This window comes from Rhinoderma darwinii, chromosome 3, assembly GCF_050947455.1.
Source record: "Rhinoderma darwinii isolate aRhiDar2 chromosome 3, aRhiDar2.hap1, whole genome shotgun sequence".
NCBI lineage: Eukaryota > Metazoa > Chordata > Amphibia > Anura > Rhinodermatidae > Rhinoderma > Rhinoderma darwinii.
In genome coordinates this window covers 308,471,575-308,492,945 of record NC_134689.1, presented here as the reverse complement: position 1 = coordinate 308,492,945, position 21,371 = coordinate 308,471,575, and the positions used below count along the sequence as shown (strand labels likewise).

General features: G+C 40.4%; 1 protein-coding gene across 6 annotated transcripts in view; it reads right to left on the bottom strand.

The window, feature by feature from the left end:
- The window catches only part of NTRK3 (neurotrophic receptor tyrosine kinase 3), a 629,741-nt gene that overhangs the window by 43,979 nt on the left and 564,391 nt on the right, over positions 1–21,371 (bottom strand). For all 6 annotated transcript variants that reach the window (XM_075858200.1, XM_075858201.1, XM_075858199.1 and 3 more), the window contains one exon: positions 15,491–15,663. In XM_075858200.1, the coding sequence (XP_075714315.1) occupies positions 15,491–15,663 (173 nt within the window). The remainder of the gene's footprint in view (positions 1–15,490; positions 15,664–21,371) is intronic.

Genomic DNA, 21,371 nt, shown 5'->3' with positions numbered 1-21,371 from the left:
TCTGTGGCATGTGGAAGAGGCATAAAAGCCAGATGAAAGTAACGTTTTTTTAGCCACATGAAACCTCAAAAGTCAGATCAAGTGGTATGGGATGATTGTGTGATGCCTCCTCTTCGTCGATGTGCCTGGTATCGCCTTTTGTCGCAAACTGGGAGGAACAGAATCCTTGAACTAAAAGACCTTGGTTTATCACTCCGGAAGATCGTTATGCACCTAGGCAGAGATGTCAGCACTGTTCAACACTGTGTGTCCCGGAGTTTGGGAGAACAACAAAGAACGAGAGTGACAGCAAAAGCTGAACGGAGGCGAACTTTTGCACAGACAGATCATCTGATTGGAAGAATGGTGCATAATGACTGTACTGCAAGTGAAATTGGACATCACATCCTAAGATATCACAGCACAAACCATTAAATAGTATTTGCATGAGCCACACGTCCAGCTACATGTGTTGCATTGACCACACGCCACCATTCTCAAAGGTAATCATGGTGCACAGCAAGACGCCAATGGAAGCTGGAATGAAGGTCTATCCTCTTCAGCGATGAGTCCCGCTTTGTCTCAGATGCAATAATAGCTGGAGATTGGTTTGGGCAATAAAGAGGCCTTCACAAGGGAACGTCACACCAGTCCTACTCCCGGGATTATGCAGTGGCGTGCATAATATATGGTAGCCGGACCCCTCTAGTCTTTATTTCAGGTACTCTAACAGCTCAGCAATACAATGAATTGGCTGTGGAAGCAGTAGTTCGGACATTTGTCCAAAGTGTCCCAGAAGCCGTTTTTCAACAGGACAACACCAGGCCGCATGCTGCTCATGCTACTGTGAGCAGCCTGCGTGGCCTAAACATCCTACCATGGCCTGCAGTATCTCCAAACTAGTCTCTCATCGAGCCCATCTGGGACATCATTGGTCAGTAATTGCAAAGGGAGCTGCAAGCAGCCAATCTTCATAATTTGCGTGCCAAAGTGCATCCAGTGTGGCATAACATTCCTCAGACAACCATTTATAATCTCATTGATAGCATTCCAAGGCGTGTAATTGTGTTTATTTCTGCGTGTGGCGCTCATACTATACTAAATAAATCAAGATGTTTGGAATATTTTGTTTCCATTTTTCTATCATTTCCAAATCATTAACATGTTTATCAATCCTGTGATTTCTACAATACCAAAACATTTCCTTATTGGTGTTGCAATTTCAATGTTGAGGAGTGTAGAAGCTGTAGCTGCATGTAGGAGATGATGCAGCATTAATGATCTGTGTAGCTGAGAATCAAGCTCTAGCTGCAACAGTCTGTTCTTCCTCTCTTTCACTGCTCCCTCCCTTTGCTCCCCCTCCTCTCTCCATAGATTTGTATTGGCAGTGTGTCTATGTTGGTTTTTTTTTCTCTCTCCATGCTCCTGCTCCCTCCTCCTGCTCCCCTACCCTCTCCATTGTCCTGTATTGGCAGGCTGTGAAGAGACACACCCCTACCTTCTGCAGTCCATCTGTAACTACTGAGACAGATTTTGCTTGATAGCAGGGGTGGACAGCAGATTACAGGGAGGGAGACATCTAGTGAGATTAACTTCACAGAAAATATGCGTGGATACAAAACTACATTTTAGTAGTAAGTAATTTACAAAGTTGATTGTATATATATATATATATATATATATATATATATATATGTATTTATATATATATATATATATGTATATATATATATATATATATGTATATATATATATATGTATATATATATATATATATATATATATATATATATGTATATTTATATATATTTATACCAGGTATACTATTATATTAGCATAAGTTGTTCAAAAAGTTAGTGTCCATTTACGGGCAAAGCATCCTGGAAAAAAGTATGCAAAATTGTGTCTGGATTCGTGTTTCAAGGCTTTATAAAAGGGCCCAAATTTGACTAACAGGGTAGCCACCTGTAGGTGGCACTGGAGAGACAGTTTTCTTACATCTGGAGAATTTGTTTTCTTACTAAAGTTTAATACAGAAGCCACGAAACATTACAATGGATACCACCGGCGCCTGACTTATAGTGAGGACTGTGGGGTCACATGTTCTACCCGATAAGTCTGTGGGAGTTTGCAGCAGAGGCATGCAGCCTAATACATGGCAAATAAAAAGCATTATGGTGTCCTGATCTAAAGATAAGTATACATGTAGCCATGGTTTCACCGCAAATCCATGGTAAATCCTCTGCACAATTCACATGTATTACATGCATATTTTGCTGTGGATTGTACAGTGCATTTGCATCAGATTTCACTCTATGCAGTGCAAAGCATGAAATCAACTGTGAAAATCCACAACATTTCTGCACAAGAATGAGTATGCTGTGATCTTTGAAATCTGCAGGATGCTCAGATTACCACACTCATTTTTACCGCTTTGAAATCTGCAAATTACAAATCTGCTGCAATTCCGCCACATCTGAACTTACACTTGCTAATTTAAAGACCAATATGCAAAGAAAAATTGCAACACGCTAATTCTGAAAACATACCAAAGTATTTTACAACATTCCTTTATAAAGCCTAATAAAAACAGCAACAGCAGTATCTATAGATGGAATACACCGGCAGGCAATGGTGCGTTCCAGCTTATTATACTAGAATATGCAGTACTGTCCATATGAAGCACTTCAGTATTTATTGCCATTGTAACACATTAAAGGTAAATTCTGAATAAGAGCTGCTCAGTATAGTCCCTTTCCAACATGTTCCCCATTCCTCAAATTAAAATGAACTCAGTACATAAGCGTTAAAGATACAGCCTTTTTTCTTGTAACAAACAGGAAATCCAACCACATAAAGGGTCAAGCTGAGTATTTTCTATGGTTTTGGTCCATTACTCTGCCCAAAATGACTGTTACATCATTTAACAACTCAGAGTGTCTTTTCCAAGAGAGGAGATGGTGGCCTCTTAAAAGACTATAAACTGAATTTGTCCGAGTTTAATTGTGACTTTCAATAAAAATTGGAAAAGCAGTAAAATGAGAGGAGCTCACTTTATAACCAGCTTCTCTTGGAACAGCATCATAAATAAAGTTCCAGAGGTTTTATTGCAGTTCATTGTGCCTTGTGGAGAAAACATTGAACAATAAAGGTGACCGATGCAGCAGGGAAGTCATTTTAATTTTAAACTGTCGACCATGTTGGTGATTAAATGCTTTGCAGGCCTCCTGGGACAGTACTTCACAAGGTCCAAGCCAGTGTCCACATTTAAAAAGTAGACATTTTCAGCAAGTAATGTCAAAAGATGAAGGAAATATTTAAAGTGAAACAAAAGATGTGACTGGAAATATCAACGAGAAGAAATAATAGAAATGTTAAAATCTTGTATTTACAGTGTGATCGATAGTATCTCTCGATACTTGATAGTAACTTTATATTGTCATCTAAATGATAAGATACATATTATACATGTAGTAAATAAAAACAGTGGAGCGATTTACTATGCACTGTCCAAGCATTAGGCCAGTCTCTCCTCCAGCGGTGCCTTATAAATAGGGTGTTCAGCCCAAGCACCAGATTTTTCAATGTATTTACTCAAGAAAATGCATAAATACATTGATAAATCTGCCCCAATTTGTTTATACATTTCGTAGTGTCTTCTATGTAGTAACCAAAGGTTGATCTAGAACAATGCAATTCTGATATGCCATCTGTCTAAAAAAAGTAAGCAAGCATGTAGTTTCTGTACAGTATGGAATTCACTTATCATTACACACTTTGGATTTAGGCGTAATAACAGCCTAGACCATGCAATGCAATTCATAGACTTAGTAAGATAGTCAACCAAAAAGCGGAGTACATCAGAACATCATTAGACGAAATTGGAAACTTTTTGGGTTTGCCGCATACGAAACAGCAAATAATGGCTGCCCTGCCATTTTACAGATTAGAAAGAGGAAGAGGGGAGAAAAAGAGATAAAAATATACCATACTCACCTGGTCTCCCATAGCGATTCGTCTCTGCCGACCTCCTGAGATGACGTCGTTTTGCTCCTTGCTACCCCTGCTGAAACGCGTCCCTGACAGCCCCCTTAGAAGACGTTGTTTTGTACCATGTTCCATGTACATGTACCATGTTATGCTATGTTGTCCCATGTGACCGCTGCAGCCTGTGATTAACTGCAGCGGTCATATGGGACAGAACAATGTAATCCCTGGAGGCCATCAGGGATGCGTCGCAGCCGCGGCCACATGGGACAACATAACGTAATTTCAGAAGGCCGGCAAGAACGCGTCACTATGCCAGGCGAGGTGAGGATGTTATTTTTTTTATTTTAGGGGTGGAATCGCAAATTCTTGACTCTCTGATATCTTCTAGGACAGTATCCAACTTGGATACAATCCTTGAAGACATTAGAGACTCAAGACAGGGCAATCGGGGCAATTTACGGCAAATTTATAGAACTGAATTGGACAGCCGATTCAAATGAATTTTGGTAAATTTGCTCATCCTGATATGGAAGCCTAGAAGATGAAAACTAAGGGGCATGTCCAAAAAATATATAGGAGGGTGCCAATGGACTGACATTTACTGAAAAACATAGGTGATATTGAAGAATAGATTGTATACAGCCCTGCTGGTACGTGCTAGTGTATGTTCTGTGTAGTATTTTGATGGATGTTTCCATTAAATTGACCACTAGACTACCCTGTGAGACCGTAGTGCAACAGTGGTACCATTGTCCTGAGAGACATAGAGATATTAAGATCTTGCTCCCATTTTTTTGCATGAAGGGTAGTTTTGTTTCTGGGGAGGGGCTTTTGAGGGTTGAGCAGAAAGAACATGTCTTTCCCCTTTGTAGAGGATTACTGCGGCATTGAAGTTCAAAGGATGCGGATCTGGGAAATTGATTCATATGGTCAGCTAACAAATTAAGGAAGTGGAAGATTTGGAATTGCTGAAAGTTTCTGACTAGTGATGAAATATTTCAGCAAATTGTTGGTGTTGTCAGATAGAATAACTTTTTCTCTGAAAATAGAAACTGTTTCCAAGCACTTATTAGGGGGGTAAATATTAATGTCTAGTTTATAGATTGTAAGCTCTTATGGACAGGGCTTCTACATAATGTACTATTCATATATCTGTATAACACAGTCTTTTGTAACTGTTACAATACATTACCCCAATATTGTGCTATGTAAAGTGCTACAAGGGTTAATGGCACTACATGAATATATAATAATAATTGCACAACTTTTCAAGGCCAGGACACTCAAAATAATTCAATATGAATTACCAATAAACAGATGCTAAATCTAGTCATCTCCATAACATAAAAACAGTTCAATAGGAAACTATACTATAACTCACCCCTTCCATACACCTGAATATTGTTACCTTATAATTTGCCCCTTCCATACACCTGAATATTGCTGCCTTTTTATATCATTATTATTATTTTGTAATAGGTTGTATTTACAATGTCAGGAGTGGCCTTAATGGGAGCTGTGCTGTTCCATAGAATACCTGTGATATAGGAACAGATAATACTTTCTCACTGTCTCTTCCTCTGTGGAGATACCGAGATGGGCCGGTTCCATCGGAGCAGAGTCACTGATATGTATCGGCTTCTTCTCTGACTTATAAAGGGGGTCATGAGCGGCAGATCCCACCTCTATAACATCAATATGCCCTAATTGAGCATATTGACATTTTGATGTGTGGTATACACATCAAAATGTCAATATGCTCTATTAGGGCATATTGAGCATACTGGGCACTTTTAAAAAAATGTTTTGAAAAATGGGAGTGGCTTAGCATAAAAGAGGCGTAGCTTTCCAGAAATAAAGGGTGGCTTAAAATGTGCCAAAGTGGGCCAAAAATACACCAAAAAACTGGCACAAAATTCTGGTGCAAAAAAAAGCCAAATTAAAAGTAAAGGTAAAGAAAGGTGTTTAACAGGTCATGCAAGATGCACTAAATTGATCACGCAGCGTGCACCACTGTAATGAATTTGGTGCATGCTGAGCCTGCCTTGTCTAAGTGTTCACTGTCTAAGTATAAGGCTACATTCACACGACAGTGACAAAAAATGGCCATTATAAACTGATCAACTGTCAATTTTTTTATGACCATTTTGCCCATGTAGATAGTGCAGCAATGTCTCTGTAGATAGTGCCACAGTGCCCACTGTAGATAGTGCCCACATAGTGTCAGTGCCCACAGAGATAGTGTCAAAGCTCACTGTAGATAGTGCCATAGTGCCCACATATAAAGTGCCATAGTGCCCACATATAAAGTGCCAGTTCCCACGTAGATAGTGCCACAGTGCCCATGTATATAGTGACACACACAGTGCCCATGTAGATGATGCCACAGTGTCCATCTTGATAGTTCCCATATAGTGCCACAGTGCCCATGTAGATAGTGCCAAACTCCCTTGAAGAGCTCCCTCGAGGAGCAGAATACCCAGCCAGAACTTTACCGATGCTCTGGCTGGGATTCCACTCCTGTAGGAGCCCCTGATGTTACTGTCCATAAATGGATAGTGACGCCAGAGGCTTCTCAAGGAGCAGAATCCCCGGACATAGCATCGGCAACCCTTTGGCCATTGATTCCGTTCCAGGAGGAGCCCCTGACTTCACTGTATAAATATTGACTGATGTTAGGGCTTTGAGATACTGAAATACTCGGCCAGAACATCGGCAACGCACTGGCCGGTGTTTTTTGTCACACGGCCATTTTTCCCTGTTGTGTGGATGTAGCCTTAGACAGCATTAGTAAATGTGGGCCTATGTCTTAAAAATTAATGGGGGATAATTTTAGTTTTTAAAGAAACTGTTTTCATTAAATAGAAATGTATTTACAAATGATGTGAAAACCACAGAGCAGTGTAGTAATGTTACAGCTCCTTGTGCAATTATGTAAGTGCTTATCATTCAAAACAACGAAAATATCAAGGGTCCAATTTACTAAATACCAGCACAGAACACTTGTAATTATTTGAAGAGGTAAGTACCACTCCATAACAAGTTTAAAAACATGATTTCCGTGTAATAGGAGAATACCATCAAAGCGAGCACGCTCAAGCCGTTTTAATTATCCATTCGGTGCAGTTTTAATATTCTGCTGGGTGCATGCTATCATGAGGAGAATGTCGTAAATAAATATTATTATTGTGGCAATTGTATTATTTTTGCATATAAAGAATCTGCAGTATTGTGCTCACAAACAATTTTTCAACAGGAGTTCACTGCTAAGGAGATCAGAAGAAGTTCAAAAAACAAGACCAAGAGCTAGTATTTATTGCAGAAATGTAACGTGAAGCTCCTGGGCCCCAATGCAAAATCTGTAACAGGGCACGCAATTATGATACAATAATTTATAACATTTATGGTAATGGTCTGCTCTTATTAGACAGAGGAACCTTTTGGGCTCCCTTAGGCCACGTTCACACATGGCAGAATTTTTCTGCTGCAAATGTTGCTGCAGATTCGGGGCAATTACACAACGAATCTGCACCAACATTTGCATATTTGACAGGTAATTCAAACATTGCAGATATCACAGTGGACTGATTTCAGTTTTTGCATGGCAAAGGCTGAAATCCACAGTGAAATTTCACATAAAGTGCATGCTGCGGAGGTAAAATTCTGCACCGGAGCCTAATTTTCCGCAGTTATTTTCCACAACGTCTGAAATATGTTTCCTAAAGATGTATAGAAACAAATGTAAAAAAACGGTTGCTACAGAATTCCACTACGGACTGTCCACAGCGGAACTCAACAGCAATTATGCCACGACTGAACGTGGCATTAGGCTCTAGGGCCTGGGTGCGACGGCAACTTCTGAACCCTATATAGTTACACTATAGTTTTGTTTTTTTTCCAAAATTCAAGTGTTCGCTGTCATGTCCGTGGCTGCTGCCGTCAGGTTCACTCTCCTCCTGACGGCCGCAGCCAAGGGTCTGCGAGCGCTGGCCCCAGTCTCCGCCTCAGTATACGCCAGCACTCACTTTCACTCACCTTGGCCAGGTCCCGTAGGGTAAACGCGCAAGCTCGTGCCCGCTCTTAAAGGGGCAGCGCGCGCACCGGACTTTAATGTGTAATCAGCCCATGGGTGCCCTGGACTATAAGAGGGGCCCATCCCCTTGCTTCGATGCCTGAGCGTTGTTTGTCGTATCCTAGTTTGTCTAAGCAAATGGTCTCCTAGTGTTTCCCAGTTCCCAGTGTTCCCTGTTCCTGTATCCTGTATTCCGTGCTACCGGGTCAAGTGCCACGCTGTGCTGTAGTCGTGCTGTGCTGTATACCACGCCTGTCCTGCTACTCCACGCCTGTTATCTACCTGCTACATAGTCCCAGCCGAGCCTGCCTTGCTACTGTCCGAGCTGCCACAGATACCCTATACGAACTATAGACTTTGACCTGCGCCCTGTTGGCCAGCTGCCATACCGCCAAGGCGGTATGGGCCAGTGGGTCCACGAACCCTTCGTGACATTAGTATTTCTACAACAATCCTTTATCAAATAATAAGGCTCATGTATTAATTGTCTTAAGACACAACAATGGAGTAAGTATTTCAGAAAATCTAACATGCAGACATAAGTTCATACATATCAGCAGAGGTAGTTGTGGGAAGAGTGCCTATGAAAAACCTCATAAGTGCACTACAAATGCCTTTTGCCATGCTTATACTTTTTACTATTAAACTTACATAGTTACATAGTTATATAGTTCGTACGGCTGAAAAAAGACACATGTCCATCAAGTTCAACCAAGGGACGGGAAAAGGGAAGGTAAAAATTTTTACACATAGGTGATAATATTTTTTTGTTTTGGAAATTATCTAATCCTTTTTTAAAGCCATCTACTGTCCCTGCTGTGACCAGCTCCTGCGGTAGACTATTCCATAGATTCACAGTTCTCACTGTAAAGAAGCCTTGTCGCCTCTGCAGGTTGAACCTTTTTTTCTCCAGACGGAGGGAGTGCCCCCTTGTTTTTTGAGGGGGTTTTACATGGAACAGGATTTCACCATATTTTTTGTATGTGCCATTAATATATTTATATAAATTAATCATGTCGTCCCCCCCTAGTCATCTTTTTTCAAGGCTAAATAGGTTTAATTCTTTTAATCTTTCCTCATAACTTAGATTTTCAATGCCCCTTATTAGCTTCGTTGCTCTTCTTTGTATTTTTTTCAACTCCAGGGCATCTTTTCTATGAACTGGAGCCCAGAACTGAACTGCATATTCTAAATGAGGCCTTACTAATTGTTTGTAAAGTGGTAATATTACATCCCTGTCCCGCGAGTCCATGCCTCTTTTAATACAAGACAATATCTTGCTGGCCTTTGAAGCAGCTGATTGACATTACATGCTGTTATTTAGTTTATGATTTACAAGTACACCCAGAATACTTCTCAACAATTGAATCCCCCAGTGTAGCACCCCCGAGGACATATGATGCCTGCAGGTTGTTGGTACCCAGATGCATAACTTTACATTTATCTACATTAAACTTAATTTGCCAACTGTATGCACAAACACTTAGTTTGTTTAAATCCGCTTGCAATTCACGAACATCTTCCATAGACTGAACTATATTACATAGCTTGGTGTCATCTGCAAAAATAGAAATAGTGCTATTAATCCCATCCTCTTTATCATTAATAAATAAGTTAAATAATATTAGTCCCAGCACGGAACCTTGGGGTACACCACTTATAACCGGAACCATTCAGAGTAGGAATCATTGACCACAACTCTCTGGATACGGTCTTTGAGCCAATTCTCAATCCAATTACAAACTATATTTTATAAACCTATAGTCCTTAATTTACCCATTAGACATCTATGAGGGACAGTGTCAAATGCCTTTGCAAAGTCCAAAAACACTATATCCACAGCGGCCCCTCTGTCTAGGCTTCTGCTCACCTCTTCATAAAAACAGATCAGGTTGGTTTGACAACTTCTGTCCTTAGTAAAACCGTGCTGGCTGTCACTTATAATACTATTTTTTTGTCACATAATCCTGTATATAGTCCCAAAATAGCCCCTCAAACATTTTCCCCACGATGGATGTTAAGCTTACTGGTCTATAATTACCCGGGGAAGACCTAGAACACTTTTTAAAAATAGGCACCACATTTGCCCTGCGCCAGTCCCTTGGCACTATACTGTTCACATTTTTGTTGTGTTTATGTGATCCATATATGTGGGGTTAGTGACTGCCTCCATTTTTGTTCTTGCACTCCTCCCATTCTGCCCTGGGTGATTTTAATTAGTTCAATGCTGGATCCTACCATCCCCAGGTATATATGTAGGCTTAGTCCCAGTTCTGGGTGTATGTGCAGCGTAGGTTCCCACCTTACAGAGGTCGCCTTGTCGTGGCAGGTGGACAAACACTTTTTGATCAAAATGTGCACTAAGAACCTCCCTATTATAAATAGATTTAGCTTTAGTGCATATTTATTTATATTTAGTGGTTTAGGTGGCATTAGTGTTGCAGTGTGCTGTCGGCATTCTATTTCTGCTTGGCACTATACCAGTCACTAGAGAATCTGAATATTATGAAAAGGGGGACAGAAATAACTGAACTAAGCTCTTTAAGAATTCTAGTGTGTAACCCATCTGGTCCCGAAGCCTTGTGCACATTTGTTTTATTTAATTTAGCTTGGACCATATCTACATTCATCCAATTCATTATATCAACTGATATATTAACAGCACTGGCAGCGGCTACATCAGCCACTCTTTCTTCTTTTTACTGCGGTATTGTTTCCGTCAAAAATGACAGAAAGGACCTTTCCATTTCTTTGTAAGGCTGTGTTCACATCAGCATTGGTTTCCGTTGAGGGGTTCCATCTGACCTATGCGTCAGAGGAACCTCTCAACGGAAAGGTAAATGGAAACCATAGGTTCCGTTTGCATTACCATTGATTTCAATGGTAATTCTTCCGTTGCTAATAAATCCCATTTGTCACCGTTGTGTAAGGTTTCCGTTTTTTTGACAGAACCAATAGCACAGACTGCAGACTCAACGGAAACCAACGCTGATGCGAACAGGCCCTAACATTGAAGTCAATGGAAGACGAATACAAACTGATATGCCATCCGTTTGTATCAGTTATGCATTATGTTTAATAGATCTGTTCTTTTTCTGGACATGCGCAGACTAAGGGTCTTTTCACATTAGTGTTGCCCTTCCGTTGAGGGGTTCCGTCTGAAGTTTCTGTCGAGTTAACCCCTCAATGGAAAGATAAACCATTTGAAATGGTGACGTATCCGTTGCAAATGGTTTCCGTTGGTCACCGTTGTGACAGGGTTCCGTTGTTTTGACAGAACAAATAGCACAGTCGATTACGCTATTGATTCCGTCAAAAAAAAGGAACCATTACACAATGGTGACAAACAGAAACCATTTGCAACGGATCCGTCACCATTGAAATCAATGGTAATGCAAACGGAAACCTATGGTTTCCATTTGTGTCAGTTTGGTTTCCGTTCGTGAGTTCCCGTGACGGAATGCTCAGACCGAACCCATGAACGGAGCCCTGACAAAGATGTGAACTAAGCCTAACATAGGGAAAAGCAAGTCTAAAAACACATATTGCAAATGGGACTTTTCAAATATAATTTGTTTAAATATAAAACCTGAAGAGAAGCATACAGAAACTCTAAAAGTGGTACAATTAGAACACGGATATATCTATTGCAAGCTTTATGTCAAGTTAAACTCAGAACCCATTTCTTACTATCCTCAGATTTGTCAATTGTGGAAGAATACAGTCACCCTCAGACAAGAAAACATTGCTACAACAGGGAAATACAAGCGATGTGATGGATGCATCAATGTGCCTACAATGACAAAACAATACTATCTGAAATCTGTTCTAACAGTGAACTACTTTATCAGATAATGTATGCTAGAATTTGCCTTGCATTTTAACAGGAGCAAGGCATATGGGTCTATAACTTTTGTATAAACCAACAGCCATTGATCTCTATAGCTATAAGGGTATGTTCACACGCAGTATTTTCAGCCATTTTTCGGGCCATAAATGTCCCGAAACACGGCTGAAAAATCGGAAGCAGAACGCCTACAAACATCTGCCCATTGATTTCAATGGGAAATACGGCGTGCTGTTCCAACGGGGCGTTTTTTTTATGCCTCGTTTTCCGAAAAGGGCACGTAAAAAGACGCCCGCCAAAAAAAAGTGCATGTCACTTTTTGGGACTTTTTTGGAGCCAGTTTTCATTGACTCTATTGAAAAACAGCTCCAAAAACGGATGTAAAAATGCAGCGAAAAACGCGAGATGCTCAATAAACTTCTGAAAATCAGGAGCTGTTTTCACTTGAAAACAGCTCCGTATTTTCAGATGTCTTTGAGTTTGCTTGTGAACATACCCTAACAATGAAATGAATACATATTTTTACACATTATACCAAATTTTATAAATCAATGTTTTTTATACCAATGAACTTTAGATCATTTTTTCTAAAGAGAGGAGAAAACTCTAATTTTTTCATTCATTAATATGATGGTATAATGAACTTACCATATGTACAACCTGTGCAGCTGCACAGGGGCCCAGTAGGTAAGGGGCCCACTGCCATGTTAAAACAAGCTTCATACCATCTATTAGATTAAATGTAAGGGACTAAGCCAGGGGCGTTGCTAGGGTCTTAAAAGATCAGGGGCACATGCCCTGAGACATATATTTACCCCCCCCCCCCCGAAAAATATATTCTTTTTACATATATATATATATATGTAAATATCGGAGATAGCATATCTGTAAGACTAAGGCTCCTATAGCTGCACCGCTGGATACAATTGGATGTATTGTCTCAGCGGGCAGTATCATATATGATAGGCTTAGATACATGGCCCCAGTAGACAGTATCACGCATGTTAGGCTTATAGCTCATTCGGATGAGCGTGAATCTCATCCGTGTGCTGTGCGTTGAAATAACGCATACACACAGACCCGTTGATGTCAATGAGGCTATTCACACATGCGTGAGTTTTCATGCAGCGAGTGTGCATTGCGTGTAACTCACTGCAAGTCCAATATTGGTGTATTTCACGCACCTAGTCGCCCATTGAAGTCAATGGATGCGTGAAAACCACGTGCAGCACACGGACGACATTCATGTGCTGTCCGTGCTTCACGCATCAATTACACTGAAAAAAAAGTGCTTGCAACTGCATGAAAAAAACACATGCCACAGGCAAAGCACACTGATGCAAAAATGCAACGCACACGGATAGATTTACGTGCGTTTTTTACGCACGTAAATCTGTCACGCCCGTGTGAATGTAGCCTTAGATACAGGGCCCCAGCAATAAGTATCCTTGTACTAACCCTCAGGGGCAAATTTGGCATTTCTGGGCTCCCAAGCAAAGTTATGTCTCGGGCTCTAATCAAAGACACCGTGTCACAACCCCCCTGTATGTTTCCACACACAGTCCCCCTGCCATACATCCCCCTTGTAGACAGTTCCATGCAGTCCCCTGTAGGTAGACCCACATACCCACCTTGTCTCAGCAAACAGTATCATACATAATAGGCTTATATACATGGCCCCAACAGGCAGTCTCACACATGATAGGTTTAGATACACAGCCCCAGCAGTAAGCATCCTTGTACTAACATATGCTCACCCCCCCCCAAAAAAAAAGTGTGTGCGTGTAAATATTTGTGTGCGTGTGTGTATATATACATATATATATATATATATATATATATATATATATATATATATGAGACAGCATATCTATAGCACTACGACCCTATAGATATGGATAGGATTAGATACATTGACTCAGCAGACAGTATCACACATGGTAGGATTAGATATAGGGCCCAGCTTGCTGACATTGCGCCTCCAGCGCTGGACCCAGGAAAGATAAGTATTAGAATTGCTCTGCTTTTGTATGTGTTATTAATCTTTTGGTGTATTTGTGTTTTCTTACAGGTTCGGTTGTTGGATTACGTCGGATTCGAGGACTACTTCAATTACGGCTTTTTTATTCTCAATAAAATAGTTAATGAAGGATGTGTGGGTTTTTTATTTCAATAAAATATTTTTTTCTATGTCCTTGTATTTTGTTAAACTTTATTACTACCGCCTTAGTAATAGCTGCTGGCTGATTGACAGCGTCCATTACTAAGGCGGGGCTTAGTGTTAGCAGGTGAAAATAGGGTGAACCCACGTTTATGCCACTTAGAAAAAAAAAAAAAGACGTGGGGTCCCTCTCATTTTTGATAACCAGCCCGATACAACACAGCCTAGCATTACCAGGGTAGAAAGGGCCACTGTTTTTGGGCTTTCCCAGCCTAATAATACTAGCCTGCGGCCGCCCCATTTCCTGACTTTCACTACAGATGGTCGGGTACTGGATCGTACCCAGCTCTTCCTGGTATCCCTGGTGGCAGTGGGTACTGGGGTAATAGTGGGGGTTAGTGTTAGCCTGTGGCCATTACTAAGGCAGTAGTAATGACGTTTAAAAGAAAGTACAAAGAAATAGAAAAATATATTTTGTTGAATAAACACACAACCCCCATTAACCATTTTATTGAAAATAAAAAAGCCGTCATCGAAGTAGTCCTCGAATCCGACTAAGTCCAACAACCGAACCTGTAAAAGAACACAAACGCACAAAAAACACATTAGTGACACCGGTGGTAGGCTTAGATACAGGGCCCATGTGTGATACTGCCTGTTAAACCATGTATCTAAGCCTATTACAAGGCAGGCTTAGATACAGGACTCCAGCAGGCAGTAATGATGTTACACTTACCCAGCTCTTCGGTGCAGCGAATGTCCCGACATCATCCAGCATCGTGACGTCAACCGTGGCGCACAGCGTCGTGACGTCATGATGCGAGAAGACGTCAGGACTTCTGCTGCGCTCGGAAAAGAGGGTAAGTATAGTGGTATTACTATAGTAACAGGGGTCCATGTATTTTATGGCATAGGCCCCAATTACTATAGTAATTTTCTATAGACACGGTGCGGGGTCCGCGGCCCAATCGTAATCGCAACCGCTGCCTGGTCGCAATTTGCGACCTCTTTAGAGGCAGTCGCTATTATGCCTCTTATGAAAACTGTCATAGAAAGTTTTGCGAGTAAACCTAGTGTTGAGAATGCTGCATATGCACTTGTATTATATTAAAGCTTTTTGCCCCCAGTTTTTGCAGGTTTCCCTAATTTAGTATGTAGTTTGAGGTGTGTCCTAATGTGTCTTCCTTTTAAGACACTTTACAGTAGTAGCAAAGTTTATCTTGACTGATAACTTGCTGCGGCCTGATATCACACAACAAAAGCCATTGAAAAGCCATTGAGAAAGTAAATGTCAAGTTTCTTGCCACTGTGTATTCAATGCGTTAAAAGTCAAGATAAAGATCTCTACATCTGTATGTGTATACTTACTACACACACACCAATGTAAACAGCAGCTTAATTTTATTGTTGATTCAATACACCACAGCTTAAAAGAACGTACCTTAGGAACTTATTTAGATCTCCATGCTTCATGTATTCAAACACCATGATAAGTGGATCTCCATCACCACACACGCCATAGAACTTGACAATGTGGTCATGCTGTAGGTTGGTAAGGAGCTCTGCCTCTCTTTGGAAGTCTTTGCGGGCTGCCAGTGTAGGGTCTTTCAAAGCCTTAAAGGAAAAAGGCAACAATCCATCAGAACTTACAGTTTTCAGTTGGATATAGCGGCATTAAATAACAATAACCACCACTTCAGTTAGAACTGCCATGAATTTCCTATATGAAGGGTTCACAATTAGTTTTGGAAATCTAGTGTACTGTCCAAGCTCTTGGTCCTTGCAACAATAGTAGCTGAGCATGGTTAGAATTGTAATGGCCTAAAGGGGTTGTCCAGGATTAGAAAAACATGGCTGAATTTTTCCAAAAACAGTACCGTAGTTGTCCAAAGTTTGTGTGTGGTATAGAAGCACAGCCACTTTCACTTCAACGGAGCTCATCTTCAATACCTGACAAAACCCATGGACAGGTGTGGCTTTGGAAGAAAGCAGACATGTTTTTCTAATCCTGGACAACCCCTTTAAGGTCAATTTCTATTCTATTCTTTTTTATACTGGTATTTTGGCAATTGTTAAAGGGGTGATCCCATTTAGATGACCCTCTCTTAAAATGAAACTGCCCTATTAATTAGCTACTTGCCATGGGCCGGCTTCTCTAACCACATTGAATCCCTTTAATCGCTGGGAAAAGTTGTAGGTGGCCTCTCATTTGGTTGTCACTTTGAGTCCACTAGAGCAGATGACTTTCCTTTCTAGGTCATAAAAGGGTATCCCAAGCAGGGTGCCAGCCTTTATGATGTCCATATTCCCCGTCAGAACAAACCCTTTAAATATATGGTTGTAGAGATAAGTTGGCAAATTTTTGTACTCACATTTTCGGGAAAGGTGGAGTAGGAATAATATTGGAAATAATGAGACTATTTATGCGGTATGCATTTAATACAGTCTTAAAAATAATCTTATAACATCCATTGTACTAGTTATTTTTTATGTTTTGGAGGTGTAAATGCAGCCTTTAGGCTACAATGTATATACATAAGATGCACTAATTCATTTTTAATATTCCTCTCTATTTTCCTGCTGTGCTTAGTAGCTGATAGATGATATACAACTTACAGTTTAGTCACAGAGGTATAATTAGGTAAGATATATTCCTTTGTATACAGATTTCTTCAAGCATTCATATTGCTTCATAGCGTTTTATAATATAGTAAAATACTTCTTTTTTATAATTAAGACATTGAGATTATTATTTATTTTTTTTTAAATGATGGATCAGAATCAAACTTGTACTATCATAGAATGTAAAACATCTCTAGAATAAGCTTCATCCAGGCTTAGAGATACAAACTCTCAAAAGACTACAATCCAGATTTATTATATTCATAATCTTAAAACCCATCGACTCTCTGAGTCTTATTTGGCAGTTTGTATTCTTCTTGGAATTGCTTTTTATTTCCATAAAAGTCTATGATATGCCAGAAACCCACACTTCACTAAGTATCATATTTTCGTGTAGTTTTATGCTGATTTGGATCATGATCTGTGAAAGTACATTTTTAATCCCAGCTTTAAATCTGTCAAGACTACATAAAAAGGAGTTGATTTCTTTACAAACTTATTGCTTCAGGGCCTTGGAGTCTATTCATTTCAACAGGGTAACTGGTCCTTTCACTGGTTAAAGATGCTATTAAATCATGCATAAGATACAAGTGTAAACTGTAGCGGTCATAGGAAAAAAATATATTTATTCTCACTCAGAACCTGTTTCACGTCCTCATGCATAGTGTTCTAAGGGATATATTAAATTCTATTTTCTCCCTATGACAATAATGGCAATTTGAAGGTCATTAAAGATGACCTGACACTTCTCCTGTTTGTTTTAGTGAAAACTTGTAATCCCCATAAAATCACAATTCTGGAGAATCCTTTCTTAGAACTCTGCGTTGCACCATTTCTTTGTTATTCCTCCTAGAAATGTATGAATAAATTGACAACTGGGTGTTATCAGTCTCCTTGTAAAAGGGGTATGTCCCTAAACAGTCTGTTTGGATAGTGTCTGACTGTGTAGGGACACCCCCCCCCCAACTGGTAACACCCAGTTGTCAATTTATTCATTAATTTGTAGGAGGAATAACAGAGGAATGGTACAACACAGAATTTTAAGAAAAGATGCTTTAGAAATGGTATGGTATGGGGTATATAAGTATCTACTAAAACAGACTTGTCAGGAGAGGTAACAGGTCCTCTTTAAGTAGATAAATGTATTATTAAATTGCGCCACAATTCTGGTGTTGAAAAGTTGCAAATTATGGTACATGTCACATTTGCGCAATAATTTGCGACTTTTTGCAGTTGTATGCTTCTCTGGTCACTTTTTAAGTAGAAAAAAAAACTGGATGGGGTCTAGTGGAGGGGACAGGGCACCATTGGTCTGACAGATTTACCATAATTTACATCACAAATTGGCATAAATTATGATGCAAATATATGCCTGCTCATAGCAGGCATAGATTTCAATCGCTAGCGCAAAGACAGCCAGAGATGCTCCAAATTTATTAACATGCGTGCACCTCTTAATGCATTTTGCACATATTACCCCAATGTATTTTGGTTTTAGACTGGCGTATAAAACACCAGTCTAAGAAAAACTTTAACTATAGAGTCTGACCAGAGCCAACCTGTTTAGTAATCGACTACATTATTTTCTCATTTTCTTAAATATAACGTTGCTATTTGTTCTACATATGGTGATACACCAGCTCATATACCATATTTTCCCTTTATCATGTCTACCAAGACACTACATCTTCATACTGAGCGGCAGCGATGTTCCCTGGAATTTTAGACTCCATGTATAATCTGCGCATGCGCATGCGTTCCACGCCTCACATACACTTCTCGGTGGAACGTACGTCCATCTTGGCCGATGCGTTACAACCAATCACTCACGTCCTCCAAGCAGCATGTTAAAAGGCAGGAAGTAACTAGGGATTACTAGCGCCCTCAAGAGCGGTAAGCCGCCAGACACATTTGAAAGTAGCGCTACTACAAACGCGATATATACGCTGATCGAATCCCCAGTATGGCTCAGGTAAGGACAGAACATTTTCTGCAAAGGTGCGCACATTGCTTAATGCACCTTGCACGCATGGCTCCCCCGTATTGAAGTTGCATGCATCTTATTCCTATAGTGTGTTTCTATTGATATATTTTATAGTGTATGCCATTGATTTAATACATTCAGAGATCACTACCCATTAAAGTTGCTACCTACCTACTAGCTACCACATAGTCCTGTACTTGTGACTATACACATCTATTCCAGCCATTGTGAGCATGACTTTACGTTTAATTTTACATCCAATTCTACATTCCTTAACCTTTACATAGATCCCCGTATACAAGGGGCACCCCTATCATCAACATTGGTCAGGGAAGCTGGATGTGTACTAATGGACCAATACTAGCTTTAGCCTACAGACACATTAACTACTACTACCATTCCCTCTGTGGCGACTGTTCTTGGGATATCTGTAACTGTATCTTCCTGTTGTTTTGTCTTTTTAAACTTCATTCTTTCATTTTGTAAATATTGACCCAGTTTACCTATACAATGATATATTCAGTATATGTATGACATGTCCTTTAGTGTGATATATGTCAATGTTCTAAACTCATATGCTATAAATTACATGTATATGTTTCCTCAGTGCCCAACGAAGGTCTCACGACCGAAATGTTGACGTTGCACATATAGCCTCTGGCATGAGAAATTAATAAAAATATTTGTGGAACACAATCATGGTGTGCAGAATACTTTTCTTGACCTACATCTGGGTTGGGACCCTATTTCGAGCACCTGAAGAGACTGGTGCTATCTGAACACAACCACATATGTACCTCCCCTTCAGACCAGCACGGTTATGATGTCCAATCCGACCTTCTCCTACAACAAGGAAGAAACAGACAGTATCCTATCTTCAGTCACCACATCCAGAGACTTCCTCCAGATCCCAGCAACGGAAATTCGTAATAGAGACCACGAAAAGAACACAAAGAAACTGATCAACCAGAAGCTACACAGCGCCAAATTAGCTGAGTACATCAAAGTTCAAGGCATCCCGAGAGGACTGCGCGTTCCAATCAAGCCTACCATCTTCAAAGACGACCCGGATTATTGTACACAATTCGAGCACATACTTAATAAATGCTCCTTTGATCTTATGACACTGACCATGTCGTATCTACAATAGAATATTACAGATCTCCAGAAGAAGATAGCAGCCTCCGAACAGCAACTGAGAGCTACCCTATCCACTTCAGATTTCACTGAATTTGACAACAAATTAAGATCGAATCTCAGCACACACCGAAGTGAGGTGGAATCCCTCAAAAGAAGCTAATTTCAAAGAGACCAAGAAGACTACCTGAGAAATAGAGTTTACAGATGGCAAGAGGGATTCATATCATCACGGCAACAACGAAGAATACCATACCAGTCATCAGGCTCGTCACAGTCCGGATCGGGCGGAGAAGGAGCCGATTACCACTATCCTGGCTATCAGAACCAAAGCAGACACCATTTTTAGATCAGCGCAGGGGCAGACGCCCAAGAAGAGGACGAGGAGAGGTGGGACCAGAAGACACAAGTCGATTGATGACAACAAGGTCGCAGGTATGACTCGCACCCCACAATCACTGGTAGTGAACATTTCCTCTAAATCTTTAGGCCCAGCAGAACTCCTCCTATTACAGAAGGGTCTCTCCTTCTGCCCCTCGTACAGGTATGATCATTTCCAGTTGGACATGGATCTAAACCACTTTTACAGAACCTTACGTCTACGGGTCTTTTTCTCCACCAAGGGGGAACCCGAAGACTAGAGGACCATATAACGATAAGTGTGACCTCCACGATCACCTCAAAAGAACTGGGATTGAGGAACAAGAGTTTGTTCGCTCCCCCAAAAAACTCACTCCCACTGGAAACATTCATTGGACTGGTCCACAGATATGTGGAAGCTTTCTGCCACAACTTTGGCCTAAGCCTTTTTAAATGCCAGTCCAATCTTAACAATGTTGAGAGGCAAGCTTTACTCTCACTCACGAGTGATAGGGATCTAATTATTAAACCCGCAGACAAAGGCGGGGCGATTGTTGTCATGGATAGGGCCACTTACATGGAGGAAGTTAATAGACAGCTGGGCGATATGACAGTCTACAAACCCATTAATCATGATCCAACAAGTAGAATCATGACAAAAGCCACTGACATTCTGGATAGATACATGGCCCAAGGTACCATAGATCAGGAGACAGCCAGAGATGCTCCAAATTTATTAACATGCGTGCACCTCTTAATGCATTTTGCACATATTACCCCAATGTATTTTGGTTTTAGACTGTCGTATAAAACGCCAGTCTAAGAAAAACTTTAACTATAGAGTCTGACCAGAGCCAACCTTTAAAAATTACTGTTTGGCCAGGACTTGTGTACATATGTTTGTGACTGTTATTTTTCCAGATTGCTGCCCTTTTAAAAATACTTATGATGACTGTAAGCAGAGTAAAGCTACAGTGCTGTTGAACTGTGTTGCGGTCTGCACTGTTATATATAGATATATAGTTTTTTTTAATTTGTTTTTTACTACTGCACAGTTTTACACTGTTTATATGTTATGGTTGTCATGTGTTGTGTGCTTCTGCCAATAGGTGGCCCTCTTGCATCGGCCATAAAAATGGGCCGGCAACTGGAAAAGGAGATCAGAGTAGGGAAGAAACCACATGGATTGTTAGGAGATCCTGTTACTCTTAGGAGAATA